This window comes from Buteo buteo, chromosome 13 (genome assembly GCF_964188355.1).
Source record: "Buteo buteo chromosome 13, bButBut1.hap1.1, whole genome shotgun sequence".
Classification (NCBI taxonomy): domain Eukaryota; kingdom Metazoa; phylum Chordata; class Aves; order Accipitriformes; family Accipitridae; genus Buteo; species Buteo buteo.
This window is the reverse complement of record NC_134183.1, coordinates 27,123,602-27,147,474: the sequence shown is the minus strand read 5'-3', so window position 1 is coordinate 27,147,474 and position 23,873 is coordinate 27,123,602. Positions and strand designations below refer to the sequence as shown.

The 23,873-nt window shown below is 38.7% G+C and overlaps 1 protein-coding gene across 5 annotated transcripts in view; it reads right to left on the bottom strand.

The window, feature by feature from the left end:
- Positions 1-17,318, bottom strand: part of SECISBP2L (SECIS binding protein 2 like) — a 31,531-nt gene extending 14,213 nt beyond the window's left edge. For 2 of the 5 annotated variants that reach the window (XM_075045222.1, XM_075045225.1), the window contains exons 1-8: positions 17,076-17,318; positions 6,457-6,635; positions 4,726-5,050; positions 4,084-4,219; positions 3,427-3,656; positions 3,314-3,338; positions 2,401-2,534; positions 302-433 (exon numbers count right to left, since the gene is read on the bottom strand). In XM_075045222.1, the coding sequence (XP_074901323.1) occupies positions 302-433; positions 2,401-2,534; positions 3,314-3,338; positions 3,427-3,656; positions 4,084-4,219; positions 4,726-5,050; positions 6,457-6,635; positions 17,076-17,303 (1,389 nt within the window). In that variant the 5' untranslated portion in view covers positions 17,304-17,318. Of the gene's footprint in view, positions 1-301; positions 434-2,400; positions 2,535-3,313; positions 3,339-3,426; positions 3,657-4,083; positions 4,220-4,725; positions 5,051-5,599; positions 5,619-6,456; positions 6,636-17,075 lie in introns of those variants that run through there. The other 3 variants (XM_075045223.1, XM_075045226.1, XM_075045227.1) reach the window with 3 other exon arrangements.
- Positions 17,319-23,873: the final 6,555 nt, after the last annotated feature.

The window sequence follows — 23,873 nt, the reverse complement described above, 5'->3', positions numbered from 1 at the left end:
GGGGGATAAACCAGAGAACACAGTAATTTTTATTCGCAAGTGAACAGAAAAAGTCACTTCAAAGTTGCTTAACTAATTTGTCAATCACAGATATGTCTAAATTCTTAGACTTTCCACAACACCCAAACACAAGTCTTTGTACGTACAACAATGAAAGCATCATATAATAATTAAATTAGTGCACTATATTGTACACCTCTTGGAGTCAGATGTTTTGCAACCTCTCCCTGTTGAGAATATCACTTTTTCTACACACAACTTGCATCACTGTAATGCAGAAACGGTTTTCATACAACAGTACCTCAAAATACAGAGGTTCAGGACTCTGCTCAGTTCTGCTTGACTGGCTTGTAGTTAAAGGTTTTTCATGTCGTTTCTGCAAATTCTGCCTTCTTTCTGAAGACGTGCTGTGGTCTCTGCATCTGAAACCAGACTGAAAATAATGAACGTGATTACCACTTTGCAATTTCAATTTTTCAAGATGCGTGTGCACACGTGTAAGGTATTCTCATGTCTGCTAATTAGTAGCTAAGAAGGTACAGTTTTTATGGAATTAGATTTAATAAGCTGTGCTCTGGCGTTTTGTTTTTTTGTGAGGTTTTTTTTTGGTTGTTTGGGGCAGAGGCAGGGTTGGTGGGGTTGTTTTGGTTTAGGAGTTTTTGTTTTGGTTGTGTTGGTTTTTTTTGTTTGGTTGGGGCTTTTTTTTTGTTTGGTTTGTTTTTTTGTTGTTCTTTGGTTTTTTTGTTTTTTTTACAACTGCACATATCCTACAGGTACTACCAATTATTCCCACCCCCCCAGCCCCCAAGCCAAATACAGTATCTCTATACATTCATCTCTAAATTTCTGATTTAAAAAAAAATAGGGTCCTTTTGGCCAAACAAAGAAAACCACAAGAACTGCTGATGACTCCATACAACTCAGACATGAATTCTGAGGAACTGTCTGTAACCTGATCAATCAAAAGAACTCTCTCCCACTATATAATTAGTCTGCATGCAATTATTGCCTTTTCAACATGTGTTTTATGACAATGCACAAACACAGAGTTCTCTAAAGACCAGAGACCCCAGTATAGTGGTATAAACATTCTTCTATTTATTATATGAAAGGTTGGTGGAAACCCATGTGCAAGACTGGCTGCCTGAAAGCAAAGCATGATTTGAATCTGAAATTCTGGCACTCTCATACTAGTGTATTTCTCAAGAAAATTTCCTACAGACCCGGTACAAATTTAGTTTCAAAGGAAGATAGTTTCTAGGACAATTCTGCCTTGAGGTACAGTGAATTTGGCTGGGAAAACCTCACGTAAAACTCTGTGCCAGCTTTGTTTTTAAGTATCTAAAATAACTGCCAGATTTAGAGTATGAACTGTGACTGGATGAAAGGAAATCTGGTTCTTCCTACTCTCCTAATGCCATAAGCCACAAATAGTGGCTTCTAAAAGCCTCCAATTTAACTACAGGTTATAAAAAGATTCAGAACTGCTACACTGCCAGATATGAGCATCAACAAGCTTCTTTATACAATAAACCCACAGATACCAAATGGGAAGATTCAAGACAAATTAACAATTCCTTCTAAAAAAACTAAAGAGGGCAAGCTGGCTCACATATCTGTGCATACAGGCACATCTATGATATAGCTCCCACTTATAAGATCAGCTAGTCTTGTCTGCAATAACTGAATTCAAACATTCAAGCAAAACCTATGTTTAAGCAAAGGCAGATATTTCAGCCCTCTCTCTGCCCCCACCTCTGCACACTGCCCCCCCAGTAAAACCAGACTATCAAAATCAGGAAGGCCACCTTGTCCTCACATACTAATTACAGAAATCCTGTCCCACTTGAAGGAAGTTTCACAAACATATTCAAGTTTTAGCATAAAACAATTTTAATTCACTTAATAAAAATGCTAACAATATGGTATGTTAATATAAATGTAAAAATAAAGTTTCAAAGACAACAAGGAGTGAGAACACAGGATTCTAGTTCACCATCACATCAGAATCTTTCTTTAGGAAGTTTGAGATTTTTTTCTTTCTTCTAAAACGTGAATGGGTCAAACTGAACTAACTTTTCTATGCCCACACTGTCTTCATTCCACAAGTTACTTTATATATGCAATGTTCTTGCTAAGTAGATACATATAAAGAACAGGCTATAGGCAGAAGATTGCCAAGTACATGAAAATATATATATATATATGATATAGTGCTAGCTCAAGAAACATACAAGGTAGGAATATGCAACTTGACTTTTAGGTTGAGTTTCTACACTTTTCATTCACTGTTTTCATTAACTATTATTTTTATGTTAATTTTTTAATCCATTTCAAATTCCTTATTTTCATATATCACAAGAAACAGAATGCTTAAATTTAGAACCATTAACAACATACCTGTGAACTATTTCTTTGCTCAGCTTGTCTTCCACCTCTAGAAAATGTCTGAGTTTTTTCAATCCAAGGTTTTTTTTGAGTTCCCTGGGAATTTACATTAGTCCAACTTACACCAGCTGAAAGAGAAGTGCCATCTATGAAAATTAGTATAGAAAGTAGTAGGTCTATGAATTAGTATGACAGAATGCATCAACAATACACATGCCACCAGAGCCAGGAACACAATTTTGATACAAATAAAGTTCTCCAAGAAAGTCTAATTCTCTGACATTTACTTCTGTAGCTATTTCTAGATGTTAGCAGAATTGCCTTTATGGAAGAGTCAGATTACAGACCTACAAATTGCCAACAACTGATCATCAAGAAGCAGTCAAAGGAAATCTCAGGTTCACATCCATACCAATTTCAGTCCAGCAATAGATACTAGCCACTAGCATTAACCACTACTAGCAAACTAATCAAAATACTTTTTCTGTTACAGTACTTCTTTAAAGCTTCTAGAAAAGTATCAGTGCTTCCTAAATAGAGAATGAGAACTCTTTGGCTCTATTACTACCTAGGCATGAACTGCAGTCCAACACGGTAAGGAAGCTTGAAAATAAAATACAACAGAAGTACAGCTTTGTCTGAATGCTTCCATTGCAGTCTCTGGCTTTTTTAATCTTTTAAAGAAAGGCAGCTGTTGATAAATCATTAGTGACAGCTACTTATACACTTGTTCATTCAACAAGTTACAGAGCTTTTGGTGGAAGTGGTAGAAATCACAGTAAAGACATATCTTCAGAAGTATCTGATCAGTTAGAGTAGTATGCTGGAAGTAGATTGAGAGATGGTTCCTAGCAAAACGTAAAGCAAAAATACAAAAGTGACCCAGCCAAATTTTAAACAGCTCACCAGCTAAGACAATGCTTACTTGTATTTATTGATGGTTCTACAACCTGAAAAGGAAAAAACAATTTTTTTTAGTAATTTTTATTAGTCTGTAGGATACAAATATAGTTAAGTTATTCAGTTATGTTTACATACATTCATTGCACAAGAATCTGGATTTCTTGAAGTCGCAGCTGCAGCCTGGTTATTGCCATGCTTAGGACTACAATAGCCACTGTCACTGTCAATGTCTGCTTCACTTGCACCCTGTTCACTAGAGGACTCTGCAGCAGGGTGAGAAGTTCTTCTGCGCCTGCCTTTTGATTTCCAAAGCATTGCAGAGGCGCTCTCAGAAAGTGACTTATTAGCTATATCTGAAGGAAAGTCTGCAAGAAACAATAAAAATGTAATTACTTGTGCAGGAATTGTTAAAAAACATGAAAAACCTACACATCATAAAAACAAATGGAAAAAGCCAAAGTCAAATTTCCTTTTAATAAAATTAAAAACAGCACTGAATTTAAACACGTTATGTCTAGGTCCAACTATTAATAATAATCAACTCCTTCAAGAATAGTCCATTTCTGACAGTGGCAAAGTCTCTGCAGGAGTACCATATCACCGCAACGTTATAATGTGACATATTGAGTAGGTCTCTGCAACCATCAGCACCTTTTCTTCACTACCTTTTTGATCTGCAAAGATTCCTCTTAAAAGCCACATCTAAACCTGGTCCACCTTCTTTTAGAAAAGATGGTGACTGACATGTAGCTCTAGTTATTTCATACACCCAGAACACAAGAAAGAAATTACCTGTTTGCTGTGATGCATCAACCAACAAAACAATCTTTGATCTGTTCTCAGGACCTGATGAACTAGTCTCCTTTTGAGTGGCAACATTTTTCACTGGAGGACGTTTATTTTTCATATGCGTCTGTAACTGCTGTTGCTGTTTGAAAAGATTAGCCACACATACACTTAAGTCATATGATTTGACTTCATAGTTGTAATCAGACAAAGCAATTAGAAGTTCTAATACTCTCTACAGAAGCCACTTGTTTAAGGGAAATATTCATAAAAATATTTGATTTATTAACCTCTTCACAGTGAGCTGTTTGTTATGATGTGGAAGTATCAAAAAAAAAAAAAAGGTAAAGAAAGTATGGGTATACTTCCTTTGTTCTCTAGTGAAGTAATTCTAAGCTCAGACCAAGCTAGCAGAAGTAATAGAAGGGACTTTCCCATGTTATACTCACAGGCTTTATAAACTGATCAAGTATTTTACCACAAAATATCTCTGTAGACAGAGTTTTGCTACTCTGATTAACGCCTTTTCTGCCCACCTTTCCTTCCATTGATATTACTGACAAACATGTTGTTGCTCAAATGAAATGCCCTGTGCAAAGATATTTTCTTTATACAGTTCTACTTACCCTATTAAAAAAACAGACTTACTTTTTGTATGACTGGCCCCCTGTTACTGCTTCTGCTCCGCTGACTGGATAATGGGAAGACCTGGCCCGATGGGTTGGGACGCTCAGTGCATTCTGTAGTAACTGTATTTACTGCATTTGCTGTTTGAAAGGGTGCAGAATAGGGGGTAGGGAAAGGATGATAGAAACCCATGACCTGAGCACATGGTGCTGGCATCAGCTGATAATATGTATATTCTGTAGAAACAGGTGGTTGAGCAGATATTATAGGATAAGCAAGGTATGGTCCTGCAGGATTTGGGTTGGGTTGCTGCCATCTGATGTCATTGTTATATAATGGAAACTGTCTGTAAAAAAACAAAAGGAAAGACAACTGCTCTAAGTTTTTCCCCCTTGAGGAAATTCAGACCACTACCACTCCTTTAAAAAAAAAACAAACAACCCAAAACAACCAAATAACCACAACTCATTTGTTTCACAAGCTCCTAGCTTTTAATAACTGAACTTAAATTTATCAGGACTTCTTAGAGATGCTAATTAAATGATTCACAAGCTTACATTACATTCAAGTGCAAAATAAATATCTTTGTTGATCCTGCATTTGTATAAACTTATTAAATTTCTAACATTAAACTTAGAAATAAAATGTAGGTATTTCCTTTGAAAAGTACTTTGGACTCATTACAATTTCATTGCTTCAGAAAACACATATAACCTAAGCAGATACCTAAGCTTACACAAGGTAAGCTAGCAGACTCATGGAACAGTGACATTCATTAGCTAACTCAGGGCCAAGCACTTGAGTATATTAAGTTGTCAACTCACCCTTGTTCAGAATTGCTACAAAAATGCAGGCCTTAAGAAGCGCACATGAAAATAGGCATTTACAAACTTACTACTGAAACCAAGTGTGGACATTTCTTCCTGTGTTTATTTGTGATACAGCATACTACAAGACCACCACCTTGGAAACTATGAACCCAATTCTCTTTCTCTTCAAACCCCCAAGAGACCAGGAGACCATCTACACAGAAAATGCAGAGGCCCAAATATTAGAAAAAGAGAATAGAAAAAGTAACAATTCAGGGTAATCTTACAGATCTGCAGCAGGCAGTTGCTAAAGGATTATTTTTGTTCTTACCTATTCAACTGCAGCAGCAGTAAAGTGCTGTCCTAAGCAAACATTGGGTACATTTTTCAAAACCAAACAGCAATAATTATTTATGCCTTCAACATAGAATAATCAACACTGAAGTTGTGCATTCAGCAAACAATACATTTGGGCTAGAATAAAGATTTCCTAAACTCTATGTATTGTAATTAGTTATGCGAAGAAAACTGGATACAGCCACACTCAATACAAGTGTCAGCTGCATACTGTTTCACCATGGCAGGACCCAAGTTGGACACCTGGAGCCCTGCTTCAGCATCAGAGATTCAGACACAGACCTCTTGACAGCCCTGGAAGATGCAAGAGCACAGCAGGTGACCGAGAGATTTGTACCAGATCTCTGTAGTCAGGGAAAGAAAAGCAGCAAAGAACATGAATAGAGAAAAGTAGAGGAAAAAAAATGAGTAAAAAAGAGACTGGGGACAGAGAAACTTCATCCTTACCCATAAAGGGTCAGAAGATTAAATACAGTGAACAAAATGAATATACAGCCAACAGTCACTGACTCCTCTCAAGTCTACAAAAAGTTTAAACCAATTTAAAAATAGATCATCTTCCATGAAGACCACAACCTCTTATTACCTATTGGATTGGTTTTCCTGTACAAATGGATAGCAAGTGATCAGGTAGCTAGGGATAGGAGTTGGTTCCATGCCATTAATTCCTCCACTGTCATTAGGAAGCGCCATTGGGATCATTAGTGTTTCTGCACCTTTCTTCTGAGGAATAAATGGTTCTACTTCAGCTGACAGCTTGACATTCTTAAGAAAGAGAAAAGAAACAATGTCTTCATTAAATTCAATCATAAATTGTTTGGTAAAATTTACATTCATAAAGTTTTATGGTAATTGCCACAAATAGCAGGCAAATGGATGACAGACTACAGGATTTCTGCAGTAAACTGAAAGAGGTGGAAAACAGTTGGCAAGTGCTTGTTACATCCTTCCAATCAACACAGTGTAATACAGATCACCAACATTTAGCATTTGTATTAACCTTTACATTTTCAAAGTGCAATACAAACACTAATTAATTTAAAAGGGACTGAAGTTCAGATCTTGCAGAGGATATACTAGTCTGTGCACAGAAAAAAATCAAATTAGCACTGTAGGTGGAGCACAGTTGTGTAGGCTTTCATAAGTGAAACCAACATATGGAAGATGTAGTAACGCCTGGCCTGCTCTACAAAATTGACCATGTTCCTAAGCAATTATAAAAAAGATTTTTCAGCAGTAACCCATAGGTTTACTGCTAAAATAGATGGTGTATCATAAAGAACCACACACACATATTCCATCTGCACAATTTTAAAGAATATGATTAAATTTTGCCATGAAGAAGGCATTAAAGACTGCTTAGAAATAAGTTTTAAACTGCACTTTCAAAGAAATGTATCTCCCCTACTCCCAAAGGTATTCTCAACAGTTTATAAGTTGTTTTTACCCTCACTTTTGGTCTTGTACGGAATAGCTGGATCTTTAACAGTGAAAATATATAAAAATACTTAAATACTGAGATTATATGAAATACTTAAACAATGAAAAATGCTCTATTTAATAAGACAATAGCAGATCCAAAGTACCTTAAATTCTATATTCCATTATAAGTTACATTCAGCCAAAAAGGATCTTTTTTGTACAAAGATTTCAGCTTAATTATACTTGTCTCACATTAACATCTCATAGAACACCAATTTCTAGGAAGATTCTCTCTAAAGCAAGCAAGGACTCCAGAAACTTTTTCCTTCCATTTGTCCGAGAAAGAATTCCAAAGGCAACACAACCTGTACAAGTACATGCTCTTATTTTACAAAAAAGAGAACCTGAAGGTTTGATGTGCTGAGGACAGTCTTATATCCTTGCCACTACCTGTGGAACATCCACAGGAGCAGAAACAGTTAAACAATGGGAGTTCTGAAAATATCATGGTAAGTAGTCCTGCATCTACCACACACTTCTCAGCCCTTGTCCTCACTTTGTATCGAATCCCCAATCCATCCAGAGACAGCCTTACTGTCCAATATCTGAATCTATAAACTTACATAGAAAGTCCCCAAAATTTATTTTTTTTAAATAAGATCCCATATTTGTTCAGCAGAGAGGGGGTGGAGGTGGTGGGAGGGGCAAGTTGAAAAATGTTTTGAAAATACAGTTGTCCCAGTCAGTAAGAAAAGCTACTTTTACTTCATGAGTAGGTACTTTAATATATCAGACTGAACTAGAAAAAGTGAGGTCAAGGCCCACTCATGCAGAATATTGGATCTTTGTTTATTTAGTCTGACACACTTACATACAAGAAAATTTAATTACTGAGCAAAGGGTAGAATCATCAAGAAACTACTGAGACCATGAGTTACACTGTAATTCACCAAATGAGTTGAAAACCAACTGGTATTTAAGCACTTTGCTGTCATGTACTCAAGGAGAGGGAAACAAAAACCATAGTTGCTACTGTAAAAGCTCCCTAACTTTCATATAAAGTATTATATTCACTATTAAATCATCATAAGTACCAGTGACTGATGCACTATATTTTTATAATATAGAAGTACTTTCAATACATATTACTTATGATTGCAATATTAGAATTCCCTGTCAATTTCAAAAACTAAATGAAAAATTTTGCTCAATGCATTTTTTCCAACTTCAAATATGACATTCAAACTAAGTAATTGCAAAGACAATCATTCTGTTTAGATGACTTGTACCAGTGGAATCAAACTTTTCCTACAAAAAGTATTATATACAAAGTGTCTTCCTCTGTTTTTATATTTATCCTTCCATTATCAAATTTGCTAATTCATACTTCTTTCATGAGATTTTATGCAGTATTAGCTCAGATTTCACCATTAGCCATTTTCTGTAAACACCAGTTCACCAAATAATTTCTATTTAAACATCACTCACTTTTTCCAAATACTGTGCACCTTAGTAAAATGAACTTTAGAAAGCTTCCTCCTGTGTTTATAAGTGAATTGCTTAGGATAGGAGACTATTGTCTGCAGGATGTCTGCAAGTATTAGCTTGAGATCAAAGTTAGATCCTTAACAACTTTGATGGTAGGACATTCTGCAAGCCACAGTAACCAAGGCCAAAGCTTGTTTATAATTGAACTGAGAATTAAAAAAAAAATTATACAAAATGGGGGAAATAACACAGAAATCATGAAGTAGAGAGTCCATGATTATTTTTAACCATTTCTTGAGAAGCTTCTCTGTGATTGGACTTGTCACAAGAGTGCTGGGAAAGCAGAAGTGTCCCTTCCAACAAAATGAGTCTCTGCTTTGGTATGCTTCATTTACAGATAAAATTGCAGCATAACAGACCTGAAGTTTTAGCAGCAGAGGAAAACAACATCTAAAAAATAAATAAAAGGATAAAAGTGAAACTAGAGTGGCAGGGAGAAAAAAGTATGTCTTAGCAAGTGACAAGATACCCTATCCTTGTCAAAAAGTGGTTATTAATGACTGTTCTGAAAACGCTTATGGCTATAACCACCAATACAGAAGCATCACCACCTGCTGTGCAACAAGGTCTGCATTACAGTGGAACAATCATTTTCGTATTAACTAAATGAATTTCTTGATCACTAGGTAGTAGGCGAGCATTCCTTCCTTCTCGTTACATTGAGGAAAAGCTGTGGTGCAGTTGCAGCAGCAGCACTGAACTTGTGCAACACAAATCAAACACCCTGCTCATCCCAGAGCTCCCTCTCTGACCTCAGTCAGGCACATCACTCGGCTGCCAGGTGACTGACTCACCCTCTGCAAAACTCCAAGGCATTCTCCTCAACACACAGCACCATGAAGATAAATACTTCTCATTGAAAAAAACCAACCAACCAAAAACTGTCAAGTGCTTATGTACAGTGATCATGTAATAACTAACAGATACCAACACTGAAACCCCTCCCTGAAAACTAAGTTGGGTTTTTTTCATGCTATTGCAAGATTGCCAGGCAAAAATATTTGCTTAAGAATAGATTCAGTTGTGGGCTGGCCTACAAAACTAGATGGCATAAACATTAAAGGAACACACACATCCATAGAAAATTCAACAGTAAAACTAGGATGAGTACTTTACAAATATGGTATTGTTAATGAAGCACTGGGTCACTATCTCCCAGCAACATGTCAAGTGAACTTTAGCCAAGATACTAATTATAAACCACACTAGTACTGGCTCAGAAAATAGTCAGAACATTTTAGTTGTGATTCAGGTTGGGACAAGATTCCCTATTTTAAAGGTCTTTCCTGTCTGGCTGTCTACTCTTAGATTATTTTGGGACATTGATGTGGAAATACAAAAATCATTCCTTAATGGCGAGTCACTTGCTGAATGGTCTCATTACAATGATTTTTGTGATATTGTATTATATCATCATTCTTTATTAGTATTATGAGAGAACAGTCTTTCACATGAAGTACTAAAAAAAGGAGATATAACTGATCAAAGCAGAAACCAAATGACTCCCATCAGCAAGACCGCCATAGCAAAGTATTTCTTGTCAATTTGTGAAGATAATCCCTACCTTACTTTTCCATCCAAGTATTTTGGATAAAATTTGATTTATTTAAATCTCTCCAGTAAAAATATGATTATACGTCTTCTAGGTTTTGGTGGTTGTTTTTTTTTAATTTATTAAAAAACCAAACACAAACACAACACTCTTATGTAATTTGACAAGTTTAGGAAAATTTCATTTGAATTATTCTGCTTGATTTTGCTAGGTTCAAACAACTCAGAGATGCTCAAACTAGACAGACAACTTCAATGTTTCCTGTTGCCCAGTCTCTTATACAGGTAATGATTAAGTATGTGTATGACAGAACAATTGGCTGATTTATTTAATTACCATTTTCTGTATGGCTCATAACATATTTAGCTTACCTATAGAGGTAAAATAAATATACAGCATATCCTGTAATCATAAACATCTATGGGTGTATCTGGAAGTTAATTTCTTTTTTCGCCTACAGAAATTTGATAGTGTCTGTTATTTCCAGGAATCAAAACTGCATTTCAGAAGTCTTTTACATGCATTATACCTTAAACACTGTTTTCTTGTGCAATTTAATCTGTACCTACAGGTTGGTTTGGTTTGTGGAGGGTTTGTTTTTTTAATGGTTCCAAGAAACTTGTTTCAGCAAAAAGAAGAACTTAGGGCAAACATCTGCTTTTAAATTTTGCATTTTGTTCTGTAGGCACTGTGTATATATATATATGTGTATATATGCTAACTCCCCAGAACAGCAACTGAAAACTTAAAAGCCTTAATACAGGTGTTTCAAAAATCAATCTGCAAGCATAATACAAACAATACTCAGCACAACTGATACATTTCATTAAACAACAAGGCCCCATTTCCACTTCAGGGTAGAAAACAGAAAGACAGCTCAAGTGTATTACCAACTAAACAAAATTAGCTTCAATATATTACTTCCTTATAGTATTTTACCAGTCCCTCTAAATACTTTAAAATTCCTTTTTACATAGGCTGTATCTTCAGATGAGGACAGTAAACTTAAACTTAAAGCAAAAAGGGGAAACAAATAGACTAAGTCAGCTCAGATTGCTAACCAAACCAAAATATAAACAGAATTAACTCTCCAATGTTATTATCCAGACATTTCAGTACATTTCACAGATGGCTAATGGTTTCGTTTGACACCTGAGGGAAACAGAACAGCAATGCTAAACGATTTGCCCAACGTTATCTAAGTAGATTTTTTAGGACTATGGTTTTCTCAGCTAGGAGGAAGGGTTCATGACAGACGGCAAAGTAACTGTTCTTTTTAATAAATGGCATTTAAGGTCTTCTGGCTCCTACTACGTTGTCTGAACAACAGAAATAATATTCCCTTAATAGTGTGAGAAGAGAAAGTGAAACAAGAAGCAAAAGAAAAGAACTATCAATTTAGTAGTAAAGGTGCTGCTAATTTCTCATTGTAGTGGACAAGCAAAAAAATATCTCCAACTGAGACTTCCTTATTTTAACAGGTTGTCTCTGTGCTTCTTTGGCCAGATACAGAAATAATACTGCCAAATAAAAGAGTTCATTTGATTTGTTTTTCTAAATACCATGTTGACATGCTTAAGACTCAGTGGAAAACGCAACCAATGACAACTGAATTAAACTCCAGAATAAGACTCGAGATCTTTTTTTAAATAGCATTTTGTTTCAGAAGCAAATACTAAGCACATAAAATGAAGTGCATGCAAATATGTATGAATGTAATCCTTCAAAGATTTCATCCACACAGTACAAATGGAGTGACAAGTGCAAATGAACAGAACTAACAGGACTGATCATGCCACTGGTTTGTAACCACAAGCAAACAAAAAGAATTAGACAAGATAGATTTGTCAAATGCTAAAGGATTTGGGGGACATTCCTACAATTTTCCTAATCCTTACAACAGGGTACTTGTGATACTAAGTTGTGCTCTAAGTGCTCTCACAGTATTGAGATGGAGCCTGCCTCCACTAAAAAATTAGCACTTTGCCACTGACATCAGTAAACACAGGGTCAGACCCTAAATAGTTCATATAAAGTAATATATGTTTTTGATCAGGCAACCTAAAGGCAAATATTGCAAGACCAAACAATTTTATTTTGGAGTGCAACTTTTTCACATTTATTCAACCTTTCACATCACAAAGCTAAACAAAGCTTTTTTGAAATTGACCTTTGATAAATTTATATTTAGAATCGACTTTGGTTAAATCATGCTGAAACATCACATTTTCAATCAGTTGCCTATTCATGGAGGCACACCCCTTCAAAAGAAACCAAGATTTATACAGAAGTCTCTTTTGTAGATATCCCTAGTTTCAATTTACAAAATGTTTTGCAGTAGCTCATTACATATTTCAGTCCAACAATTACAACTCTTTCAAGACAGCATATATACTGAAGCGATCCTTTGTTTCCTATATAAAAGCTACTGTAGTCATCAACAGCTGCAAAGACAGAAGATGACACAAGCAGGAACAGACTGGTAAACTTTGTCCTATAGTTATAGCACTGTATGTTTAATCTTAAAAAAGTTTTTGTTCATTGTAGCTTAACGTCATTCAGCATCTTCCATTAAATAGGATCTCTGTCAGCTTGCTCTCTTCGAAGAGAACATTTAGATATCAATCTTACCATTTACAGGGTGAGAAAACAGACACAGATGCCACATTTCAGAGGACTATAGTAAAATCAGCTGTTTTGCTGTCTCAAAGTCTGGAAACAAGAAGTCTCATCACAAATGTAAGATAAAAACATCGCTCGAAACTTTTTTTTTTTAAATCCTGCTTCTTAATTTTTAATTTGAAAGTCATTTTAGTAGTAAGAACGGGTCACATTTCATCTATTTTAAGAGAAACTTTACAAATATGTAAGTCATTGTTTCTATAATTAGTTGCTTCTAAGTGGCAGATACTTCAGGAATGGTAAATATGCAGTCCAACTGGAAACACCAGCAGCAGGCCGTTTAACAAAGCACAAAATTTAATCCTCCCAATTTAGTTTAAACATAGTAATTTCAATACAACACTTAAAGCAAATATACCATGAAGTTAGTCTTTCCCTTTTCCCTCAGCTCACAATAAGGGAACCATGCATAATTCTCTTCCCTTTCACAGAAGAAAGTACCATGCTCAGAATATAACAAAGCTAAGTATTAAAATTTTTCCATATATGTAGAAAATGAGCAGGTGGCAGAACATGACAAGTTGGCATGTTTAAACTCAAACCCAGAATATTCTAGAAAAAAGGGGGAAAAATAAAATTTAATATTTACAGTTACAAAGCTTGTCCAACTTACCAACAGGATCCTCTTATCTAGTTAACAGCATATAACAGTACAAACTTCTAAACTCACACTATCAATGTGAAATAGTAATATCTGAATGCTTTGTAGCCTATTTACTGGAAGTATGTAGATCAGCTTACTCATCTCTACAAACTAGTCAATGATAAATTTGTCATCAAAAAGTTAAGATGTTCAAATATCGTATCAATAACACTTAAATTCACTGGAGAACATATTCTATAATAAGGTAATACAAACTTGCACAAAACCTAAATTCTTCTGCACTTTCAAGGTTCAAGAAAAAGCAACATGCAAAACGTATAGCACAGGAAAACTGACCTTTTCCACTTTGCCTCAGTTGAAAAGCCTGTCATGGGTAAGAAACACTGAAGGAAATTGGATAGGAGCAAGAGCACAAAACAGTGATCTAGATCTACTTCTGTGGCAAGAGTATTATCAAGCCAACTGTTGAATGGTCAAGAACAGCAGAGGCAAGCAGAACAGGCTGTCTTTAAGCAATACTAATACAAAACACAGGTCACTGATTTTGCAACTTCACCTGATTTCTCAACTGCACTAATAGAACCAAATGTCTTAATCACGGGGCAAGAGAAACGTATAACACTTGGTAAAATCAAAGCACAGCAGTACCCTTGAGAGGAAAGGTTCCTTCTCTTTAGTTTTCTACCACACTCAGCCTCAATAGAAAGAACGCCAGAGGTCACACGCTGAGTTTTATCTCTTGTAGGAAAATAATCTACACTTCACTGCTGAAACCCATAGACTTTTTAATGGGAACAGTTTCAGTTCTGACACAGACAGAAGTAAACTTCCACACCCACTACAAAAATCACAACACAACCTATCATAAAATAATCATTTTTAAACAGCTTTATTATGTTTTCTCCTATGTCAGCTGCCAAAAATACCACTGAGCATATTATAACAAGCAAAGTCATACCAGAATTCAGGTAACAGAAACCTGAAGGGCAATCTACAAGTGACATCTTTTTGTCATTTAGGTGTCCATTTGTTGTTGGTGCATGACATCTGATACTGATTTACTGGGCTAATACCACTAAACACTGTTCAAATACATTCCCCATCAAAAGCATTTGCAATTCCCCCTTTACTCTTGAAATACTATACTTTAACATAGTACAATATTCCTACTCCTTCATGTTCCAATTCCACAGTAGTTACTCCTATCAGCAAGTACAGTTACCATACTGTGGCTGAGAAAGTATTCTGGGGGAAAGGGGAAAAGAGGATAAGTACTCTTAACACACATCTGCATGCTTTAATATTCATTTATCAGATGCCATGCAATACAGGTGCAGAAAGGAGCCCAAATCAAAGAAAAGATGGAACAGCACCCAAAACTGATGCAACCTTACCAAACACTTACACTGGTAAAGAAGATTACATTCAATTCTTACAGCACAAAAGGTTCAAACCCACAGCATTTAGGGATCTCCTAATCAAGATGCTACTGTATAATAAGACGACAAAAGCAACAAGATAGTTGAATCATTTTAGAAACTCATAAGGTATTAATTATTTGTCTGCCTGGAAGCCTTACTAGTGGATAAGGAAGCATGAGGACTAGATATGCTGCAAAAAGAATAAAAAAAAGAAGGTGGTTCCTGCTTTGAACAGCTTAACTGCACCTCCAAGTTGAAGTACTGCACTTAGTTAAGATAATCACACAGAGTCAACACTTTACACTGTGAATAACACAATGATTCTCAGTTTTTATGAGCTATTTCCAACAAATAAAAAGAGAATGGTTTGATGAGGGCATGTGTGTGAACCTCCGGTAACAAAGAGCTCAAGCAACAAGAAATAAATATTTCACAAGTGTACTGCAGCACTAATTACAGATGAACCAAAGGCGGGAGGTGGGAGGGGGTGGAACCCACACCAAACCCCAAGATTTTAAAGTAAAAAGTACGACAAAGTAGACTAATGTAAATTTTACAGAATAGGATCAAGTTTTCTACATGAAGGCAAATAAGCAAGCATGAAAAAAATGAATTTAAAATCATTATCACACCAGAAAAACCTAGTAAGAAAGACACAGTGAGAGCCATACTGTAATAAGATACTATTCACTAACTTCCTTAGACATATGTACAAAATGAAAAGCAATTTATCTTTACAGAGTGCATTATTACTCAGTATCTACTGTGCTACAGGAGCTTGTGTTGTTTTATTAACCCTACTATTAGAACCCCTGCAGACGCCAAAGCTGAAAACTACGAAGAAAGCTGTAATTCATGAATTTTCAACACATTCATCTAAAACAAAAGCTTAAGAGTAAGATCAGATTGTTATGGATGGTAACACTCATTTCGGATACGTCTTTTAGAACTACCTCCTGATACTGAAACATTTTATTACATATATGTAACAAATCATATGAACTCGTAAATCCCAGCTTAAGCTCCTTCATACCTACAGCTTGAAGGGTGTTAAGAATAATGCGAACTGATCGCCTTGACAAAGCCAAGTCAAACATTGAAGGAAAAAAACCCAGCAACTTCAGAAGCAGTGAGCTATACCCACTCCTTCCCACCCAGCTAACCAGCGGAGACCATCAGCTATGTCCTAACACTGAAAACGTCAACCTGAACCCGGTATTTACAGTATTTCAACAAGAGCGACACGTCTCTCGCTTTGCAAAGTTCTCGAGAAGCCTGCAAAAGTCTCTTCCAGTGACCTGGCAGGTTTAAATTAAATGTCACTAACTACAGTCATTCCCGAAGCTGGAAACAAAGCCTGAAGGAACAGGAGGGAGAAGGCCAAACGGGAGCTTTACACCCCTTTGCGAATACGAAGGAGAGACGTTCCCGGCTTCCCAGTCCACCCAGACAGACCGAGGCCAGGCTCTGCCGGGGCTGGGGACGGGCACGGCCTGACGCCTCTCGCGGGAGGCCAGCGCCCAGCCTCCCGCCCCGGGAGAGGGGAACGGCGGCCGCCTTACCGACCCGGCAAACACACGCCGAGCTCCCGCTTCCAGCCTCGGCAACGCCCCGCCTGAAGCCTCCCGGGGCCCTTCTTCGGCGGGGAAGTACGGCAGGCCCCCTCACGACCACCGGTCCCCGTCCCGTTCCGCCCCCAGCCCCCCCCGCCAGCCACCGCCGGGCTCGGCAGGCCGCGGGCCGCGCCCTACCCCTCCGCTCGGCCGCTGCCCGACGGGACGGGCCTGACAGACGCGGGTCTGACAGAGCCGGGCCGCCGTCTCGGCGCGACGCGACGCGGCGCTCCCCTCCCTCTCGTCTCGTCTCCCCGCCCGCTCGCCCCCCTGCCGCCCTCACCGCGGCGCCGAGGCGTCGCAGCCCCCTCCCGCCGCAGCTGTTTACGGTCTCCTCCTCAGCGCCGAGCCCGCCCCTCGCACCTTGTCGGCTTTGTCCATGGCTCCAGCTGGGCTGGGCGGCGGCTCTAATAAGGACGGCGGAGAGCCCGAGCCGCCTCCCCCATGGCGCTCGCTTCCCCCGCCGGGCTCCCGCACACACCCAGAGCAGCGCTGGCCCCGCTCGCAGCTATCACGGAAACCGACCCCGGCTACGCCACGGCCGGGGGCGGGGCGGGGAGGGAGGGCGGGCGGGCGGGGAGGAGGGATCATCTGGGACGGCAGCCGGGCGGGCCCAAAGCGCGCCGGACGCCTTCGCCCGAGCGGCGGCGGGTGGGTGCGCTCGCCCCGCCCCGTCGCGGGGGGCGGTGGCGCGGCGGGTCGTGTTCTGGCCGCCCGAAAACAAGCGAGGGTGTGACTTCTTAAAGAAATCTTCAGACGTAAAGGGGGAACGGGGCCGTGTTATCCCCTCTGCCCGCGGCCGTGGCGTAGGCGGCGCTTCTGCCCGCGGCGGGTGAGGGCGGCAGGTGCGTGGCGGGGCCCGGTCTCTTCAGAGGCGGTGTCAGGGGAGTCTCCGGCCGGCAGTGCCCTTGAAATTATCTGGAACGTTGAAGAGGAAGGGAACAAATAACAATCTGCGATTTATTTAGAGGCAGAAAGCTAAAGCTGTCACCCGAGCGTCCCGAGTGAAGGGCTGGGCTGCGCGGCGGCGGCTCCCGGGCCGGGCCGGGCCCCACGGCGGCCCAGCGCTCCCGCCGGCCCTTCGGCCGCCCGGCCCAGCCCCAGGCCCAGGCTCAGGCCCAGGCCCAGCCCCAGCCGCAGCGGCTGGAGCCCATCAGCGTAAGGTCGCTGCCGTTACAGGAGGGAAACTTTAAGACGTGGCTTGGGCACGGCTGGCGTGAAGTTTGTCCTGTTTATTTTGCTGCCCCGGTTTTCAGTTGCGTTTCATTTATTGGGCTGCCGGCAAAGTCCGCGAGACCGCGTTCACCCCCGAGACCGGGAGGGTGGGAGGGAAACGCGAGCAGAAGCCGGTGCCCCCTGACAGCGGCTGCTCCCACCCGCGTGTTCAGCAGGTAATGTTCCTACGCTTCATTAACCCAGCATGTCTGTTGCCTTGGGTTTAATGCAAATCGAGCGTGATTTATTTACAACGTGGTCGATAATGGTTTATCAACATTCCTAAGTCATGGCAAGGGGGGGGGGGGGGAAGTAGAACTAGACTAAGTACCTTTGTAAAAGAAGTACACAAAGGACATTCTGGAGCAGACTCTTGAGCGCTTCCAGGTAAAATACATTTGTAAAATGTATTAATACAAGAAGCGGGTTCCTGCTTGATAGAGGTTCTTGTGAGGAATAAATGGCCCAGTTAAGGGAAAAAGTAAGAGAGCCTGTATCTGAATTTCACAAGAGATAAAACTACCAAAAACGTTTCTACAGAGCTATCTCGCTAGAGATTTAACCTTTACTTTATAATTATTTAATCTTTCCAGATTTATGTTCATTATGCTATGTAACAATTTATTCTACTTTATAAAAATTTTATTTCTTGGATTAATCAACGTAAGCCCTTTGTATTTATTTTCTTAAGAGTTGCTCTTCACCATTAAAACTTCTTATGTAACATATGGTATTATGAAGATGGCTATTACTTTGCACAGTAAGATCTCATCTTGGAAACAGATGACACAAACAGAGAACTTGTGCAGACTATCACTGCCTTCTGTGCTATTCATCCACATCAGCAGGATCACCATCTAAGTGTCACTTTTGCCTACATGCCTGCAACGTGTGACTTAAGTCTTCATGGGGTTGCAGCCAACAAAATCATAGGTCCCATGGATCATATGGGAAAGGGAGAGGGTGAAGTTGTAATCCCAATTAAATCTAACTATGATTTTTATTAACTTCAACGAGGACAGTGTTTTACTACAAATGAAGAGAACAGGAGGGCTGCTGCAGCACCCTAATTGGCAACAGAAACTTCTTCTTAACTGGAGAAGCTGCTGCAGTTGCACACTTTATATGCACTTCTGTATCCCAGCACTTTTCTTGATGAGATTAAATGGTCAGCAGAAGTAACACAAGTGTTCATAACCCTAGGAAGCCATTTCAAGGTAGTAACACAGATTAATTTGAGGTTATGATGTTATATTCCCAGTGGCTTTTACACAACGACATTGGTTATTTCAATGTAAGAAGTCACGAAAGTAAAACTGGGGATTAAGCTGGTTATATTAAGAGGTGTCAGCTGATGCAATGGAACAGCATTTCATCAGGCATTGATGAACTTAAATATGAGATGGAAATCTACAGATAAATAATTGTGAAACATAAAATAAGCCACCTAAACTTAATCTCCATAAATCAGACAACAAATCTCTACTGAGTGAAATGTATTTTATTCCCAATAGTTGAATGTTTTGCTTATTTGTGCAAAATTAGGTTGACTTATTTAAAACCTAGTCACTTTTCATCTCCCAAGTAATGTGGGAGAACTTGCCTGACTAGACAGAAAACAGTGAAAAAATCCCACTGAAATAACTAGAACAATTGTTGTCTTGTATTAGCACACCAGCATTTTAGTGTGGAATGCAGCTTAATTTGTCCAAATTGGTGCTGACCACTGAATATATATTATGACATTTGCTTAAGATAGTTGCTGTATTTTTAAAAAATAATGACTCATTATGGCAAGGCTGTTCATTATGAAATCCTTCTTTTGTTCCCAAGATACATACCAACAGAAAGGTCACACTTGAAAGGGCTGTTATGCATACTTAAACAACAATAACAAGAACTTCTAAGATCTAAATTGGGCAGTGATTAAATAGACATCAGATCTACATAAATCTATACAATATACATAATACAGAAAGTCATTCTGGGTGACCTGAGTGGCCACTCGGGTGAAAAGAACTCAAGTCTCCCATAAAATTTAACTCTCTGTTACCACCAAAAAGAAAAACATACCAAAGCATTTGGAACCAGTTATGTTAGATCTTCTATCCACAGCTATCACAACTATGCCAGGGTATCTGGTTACACCATCATCATCCTGATCGAGTGTTGTATAAGAGAACTAAACAGTGTTACGGTCCTTAAGGAACCCATAAAAAAAATTTTTAAAAGCCTGTTCAATTTAAACACACTGGTAATTGCAGTGGCTGGGTTTGAATATTCAGTCCTATGGGTCCAGTTCTCAAATCTGGCAGCTTGTAAACAATTATTGCTACTTTTTTATTGCAACATGGAGTAAATAAGTGAATAGTTTGGAAGCAAAAATGATGCTCGAACCTAGCGGGTGCTGACTGCAATTTTGCTAATAAATTGTTGGGTTTATTGCTACATCTGCTGGATAGTGGAGATACCCTTCCTGAATACAATGGAGGACACCGACCAAATGAAGAAAATCTAGGTCGACACAAAAAACGGGAGTTGAAACCAAAATATCTCAGCAGTACAGAAAGGCACTTGGTAATGACCGTATTCAGAATTAAAATCACAGGATTACAAGCAAACCTAACAGCATACCTGAGGCTACTCACACTCTCTACTTAGGCTCTATTTACATGTAGTGGGTATGAAATCCTACAAAACATGTAAGGATGTGATTACGCACATCTCACTGAAATCAAGACAGCTTCTTATACTGAAAGCTGAACATACGTATAAGCTTAATCACACTGGCATGGAAGTATGAAGTAAGGGTTGCTCAGTAACGCCCCTGAGGTCTAAGCAGGCTGAGACTGGGCTCCCTGGCAGCACCACCTGAATGTGGACTGCAACAGCTCTAACAGGTTTGGAGGCTGCCACAGTGAGCAAGTGGAAGAGGCAGCAGGAATGAAGCTGACTCCACAATGACTTCTACTGGACCGGGACTAAAATCTTCAGCATAATTACAGAAAAAGACAAGTACAGAAAGCAAAGTATATATTGGCAAATAAACATCTGTATCTGATGACATGACATGTAGCATCCTGCACAGGCAGCTAAGGGCAGACGCACCAGGGAACATACTGCAACAAAGTGGGAAGGTGAGCTGAGAACTAGTCCACGAATCTGAGAATCACGATTCTGATAGCAACATGCAATTACTACCTGGCAGCAGGCAGAGTGAGCCCAGCAGTCCCACTGAGAGCAGCTGCGAAGAGGCAGTCAAAGAGCCAGTGAGGACGGGTCCCGCCTTGCAACTCTTTGTAATAAGGCCAGGGAGGGATTAGCCTTTACTCTTGCTGTAATGCTTACAGTTATTACATCTAAAATTTAGATCTAATTCACATCTAGATGTGAAAATTTACATCTAAAATTGCTAAATATGCAATTATTGTAACGCAGATGCAGTTTGCAATCTACCTTTCCACAGATTTAGAAGCATTTAAAGTGGCGGTAATACTTTCTGTCAATACCTTAATTAACACTTCACTATGAATAGGTGTGATGTAATATTTTACCTAGTTCTCTAAGCTGGTTCTAAAACATATTTTTAGCACTTTGAAAATAATAAAGTGACAGCTAAACCTGTATTTTTAAAGTCAGTATTAACATCTATATACGGAAATTTAGTTCAAATAACTGCTGTATTTTTGAGAAAGCAAGGGGTACTGTCCAGAGTGATGTCATTTTACTCTTAATCCACACATACACAGGTCCTGCTCAAGTAAATTAATTCACCACCTTGCAAAAAAAAAAGTAAATGTGAAAATACAATCTTCAAATACAGACATGTTTTACAGCTGACAACTTCTGAGTAATTACAAAAATCAGTGTTTATTTACAGACTACAATTCAAATACCTTCATTGTATTATTCTGGCAGGTGCATTTCAGCTGCCTTGCCTTTTTTCTTGTCTCTTTTTTTTGTTTGTTTGTTATACTTCTAAGCCTATTTAAAATGAAAGGAAAATAAAATCCTCACTACATCATGGTTTCAGATCCAATCCATTAGAGAAGGACTTTGAGATGAGAAAAGAATGCATTCCTCCAAAGTATGTTTGATAAATAATAATAAAAAATCTAAAATGCATGCAGACATAGCACCCACAACCTCCCAGATTTCATTTGCATGATATTTAGTTTTAATGCATAAGCTGCCAGCAACTTAAAAGAGGGGTTTATATATATACAGCTTAATCACTATTGTAATCTTACAAAGAATACAAGAGCCGTTAAAATGTTCTTTTGCAAACAGTGTTACTGATACTAGCCAAGATGCCAGTTTGTCCTGTACCAACAGCAACAAAAGGGGTATAAAAACATCCAAAAGCATGTGAAAAGCATGGCTCCAACAATTGATGACAATTGCAGAAATTTAATGATTGGAACTGAGATTGGAGAATGCAGCCAGGCTGCTTAGCACTTCTTGAACAACCTGCAGTGCAATAATGTTATTTGAAAAAAAATTCATTCACCCCCTTCCTTCAACTGCTTTTTCACTTTTCCTGAGGAGGTAGAAATGACACCAGAGCCAGATCTAGCAGGGACTAAGTGGACTATAGCGACTACTAGCAATTTCTGCTGCAGTTGTATGACAACACAGCTCCTCCATATTTCCCTGCAGAAAATTCTCATCTTCCAGGTTAAGAATTATAAGAACTCAGAAAAGGGGTAGAATCCCTTAGGGATTATATAAATCTTCATTATGTGCCTAAAGCACAGATGCTAAGGCACTGTATGCATGAGTAAGAACTGAAGTCTGCCAAAACGCACAACAATTTGTTAGAGGTAGACTGACACTTTTTCGGTCTAAAAACACATTGCTAGCCCTCATTATTCAAACTAATAGTCCTTCACTAGTTGGACTAGTCCTACTATAATTAGTCCTTCACAACAAAAAGATAAAACAAGGGAACTAGATGGATAGGACAAGATTTACTGCAGTATTCCCATTTCCTTCTTGGAAAAATCCAAACATGCCTCCCCAACAGACATAGTGGGGGTGGGAAAGGTTACATCAGTTACAACAGACAAGTCAAGAAGACTTTTTTTTAAGCAATACTAAGTTTACGCACAGTTCTTTTTTCCCTCCTTTAGAAGAGAATAGTTGTTCCTTCCCACAGCAAGGGTGGCAGGAAATGGCAGAGAAAGGAAACCTGCTGGAATAGCTGTCACTGTCCCCTGTCCCCATGGGAAGGACAACCTTGCAAGATTGGCTATCCAAATTAAAGTCTCTGGATCTGCAGATAAGCGTCCTAATCACTGTGCGGTATTATTAAGTTCAATTTCACATCACCAGATCTTAGTGGAATTTTCAAAGTAAAAACTATGTTATACATCACAGCACTGTAAGGAAACAAAATACAAACAATGTACTTTAGTAAATGTTATCTACAGATTTTATGAAGGAAAAAACTTTGCCTTTGCTTAAAAACTAAGTTTGATTTATATTCATATTTACTATAATTTTAAGTAAGTGGATAAATTAGAAACACCTATTGGTAAAAATACGCATCAGTGAAGAAGAAATGCTCGCCCAAGATTCAGCATCATGCTAATCACGCAACACATGAAGTTTTACTGTGTAAACTCTAGGAAAAAAAATAATCACTTGCTTTGACAACTGCAGAGCAAAATAATTTTCTAAGGGACATAACTATCCTTCAGATGAAAGTTAATTTTACCCCCTTTAATTATACATTGTTACCAATTTAAATCCTGCCCTAGGACATTGAGTTTACCATGCTGTCTTGCATGTATATAATGGACACGTGTCATTTATTTTTCATTATTTTTGGGGTGGTGTTAATTGCTCTACATACACATTTTTCCTTCTACTATAACAATGACTGTGTGTGGCACTGCTTCGTACACCATTACACCATACCCTCAGCTTTAAAATGGAGTACTT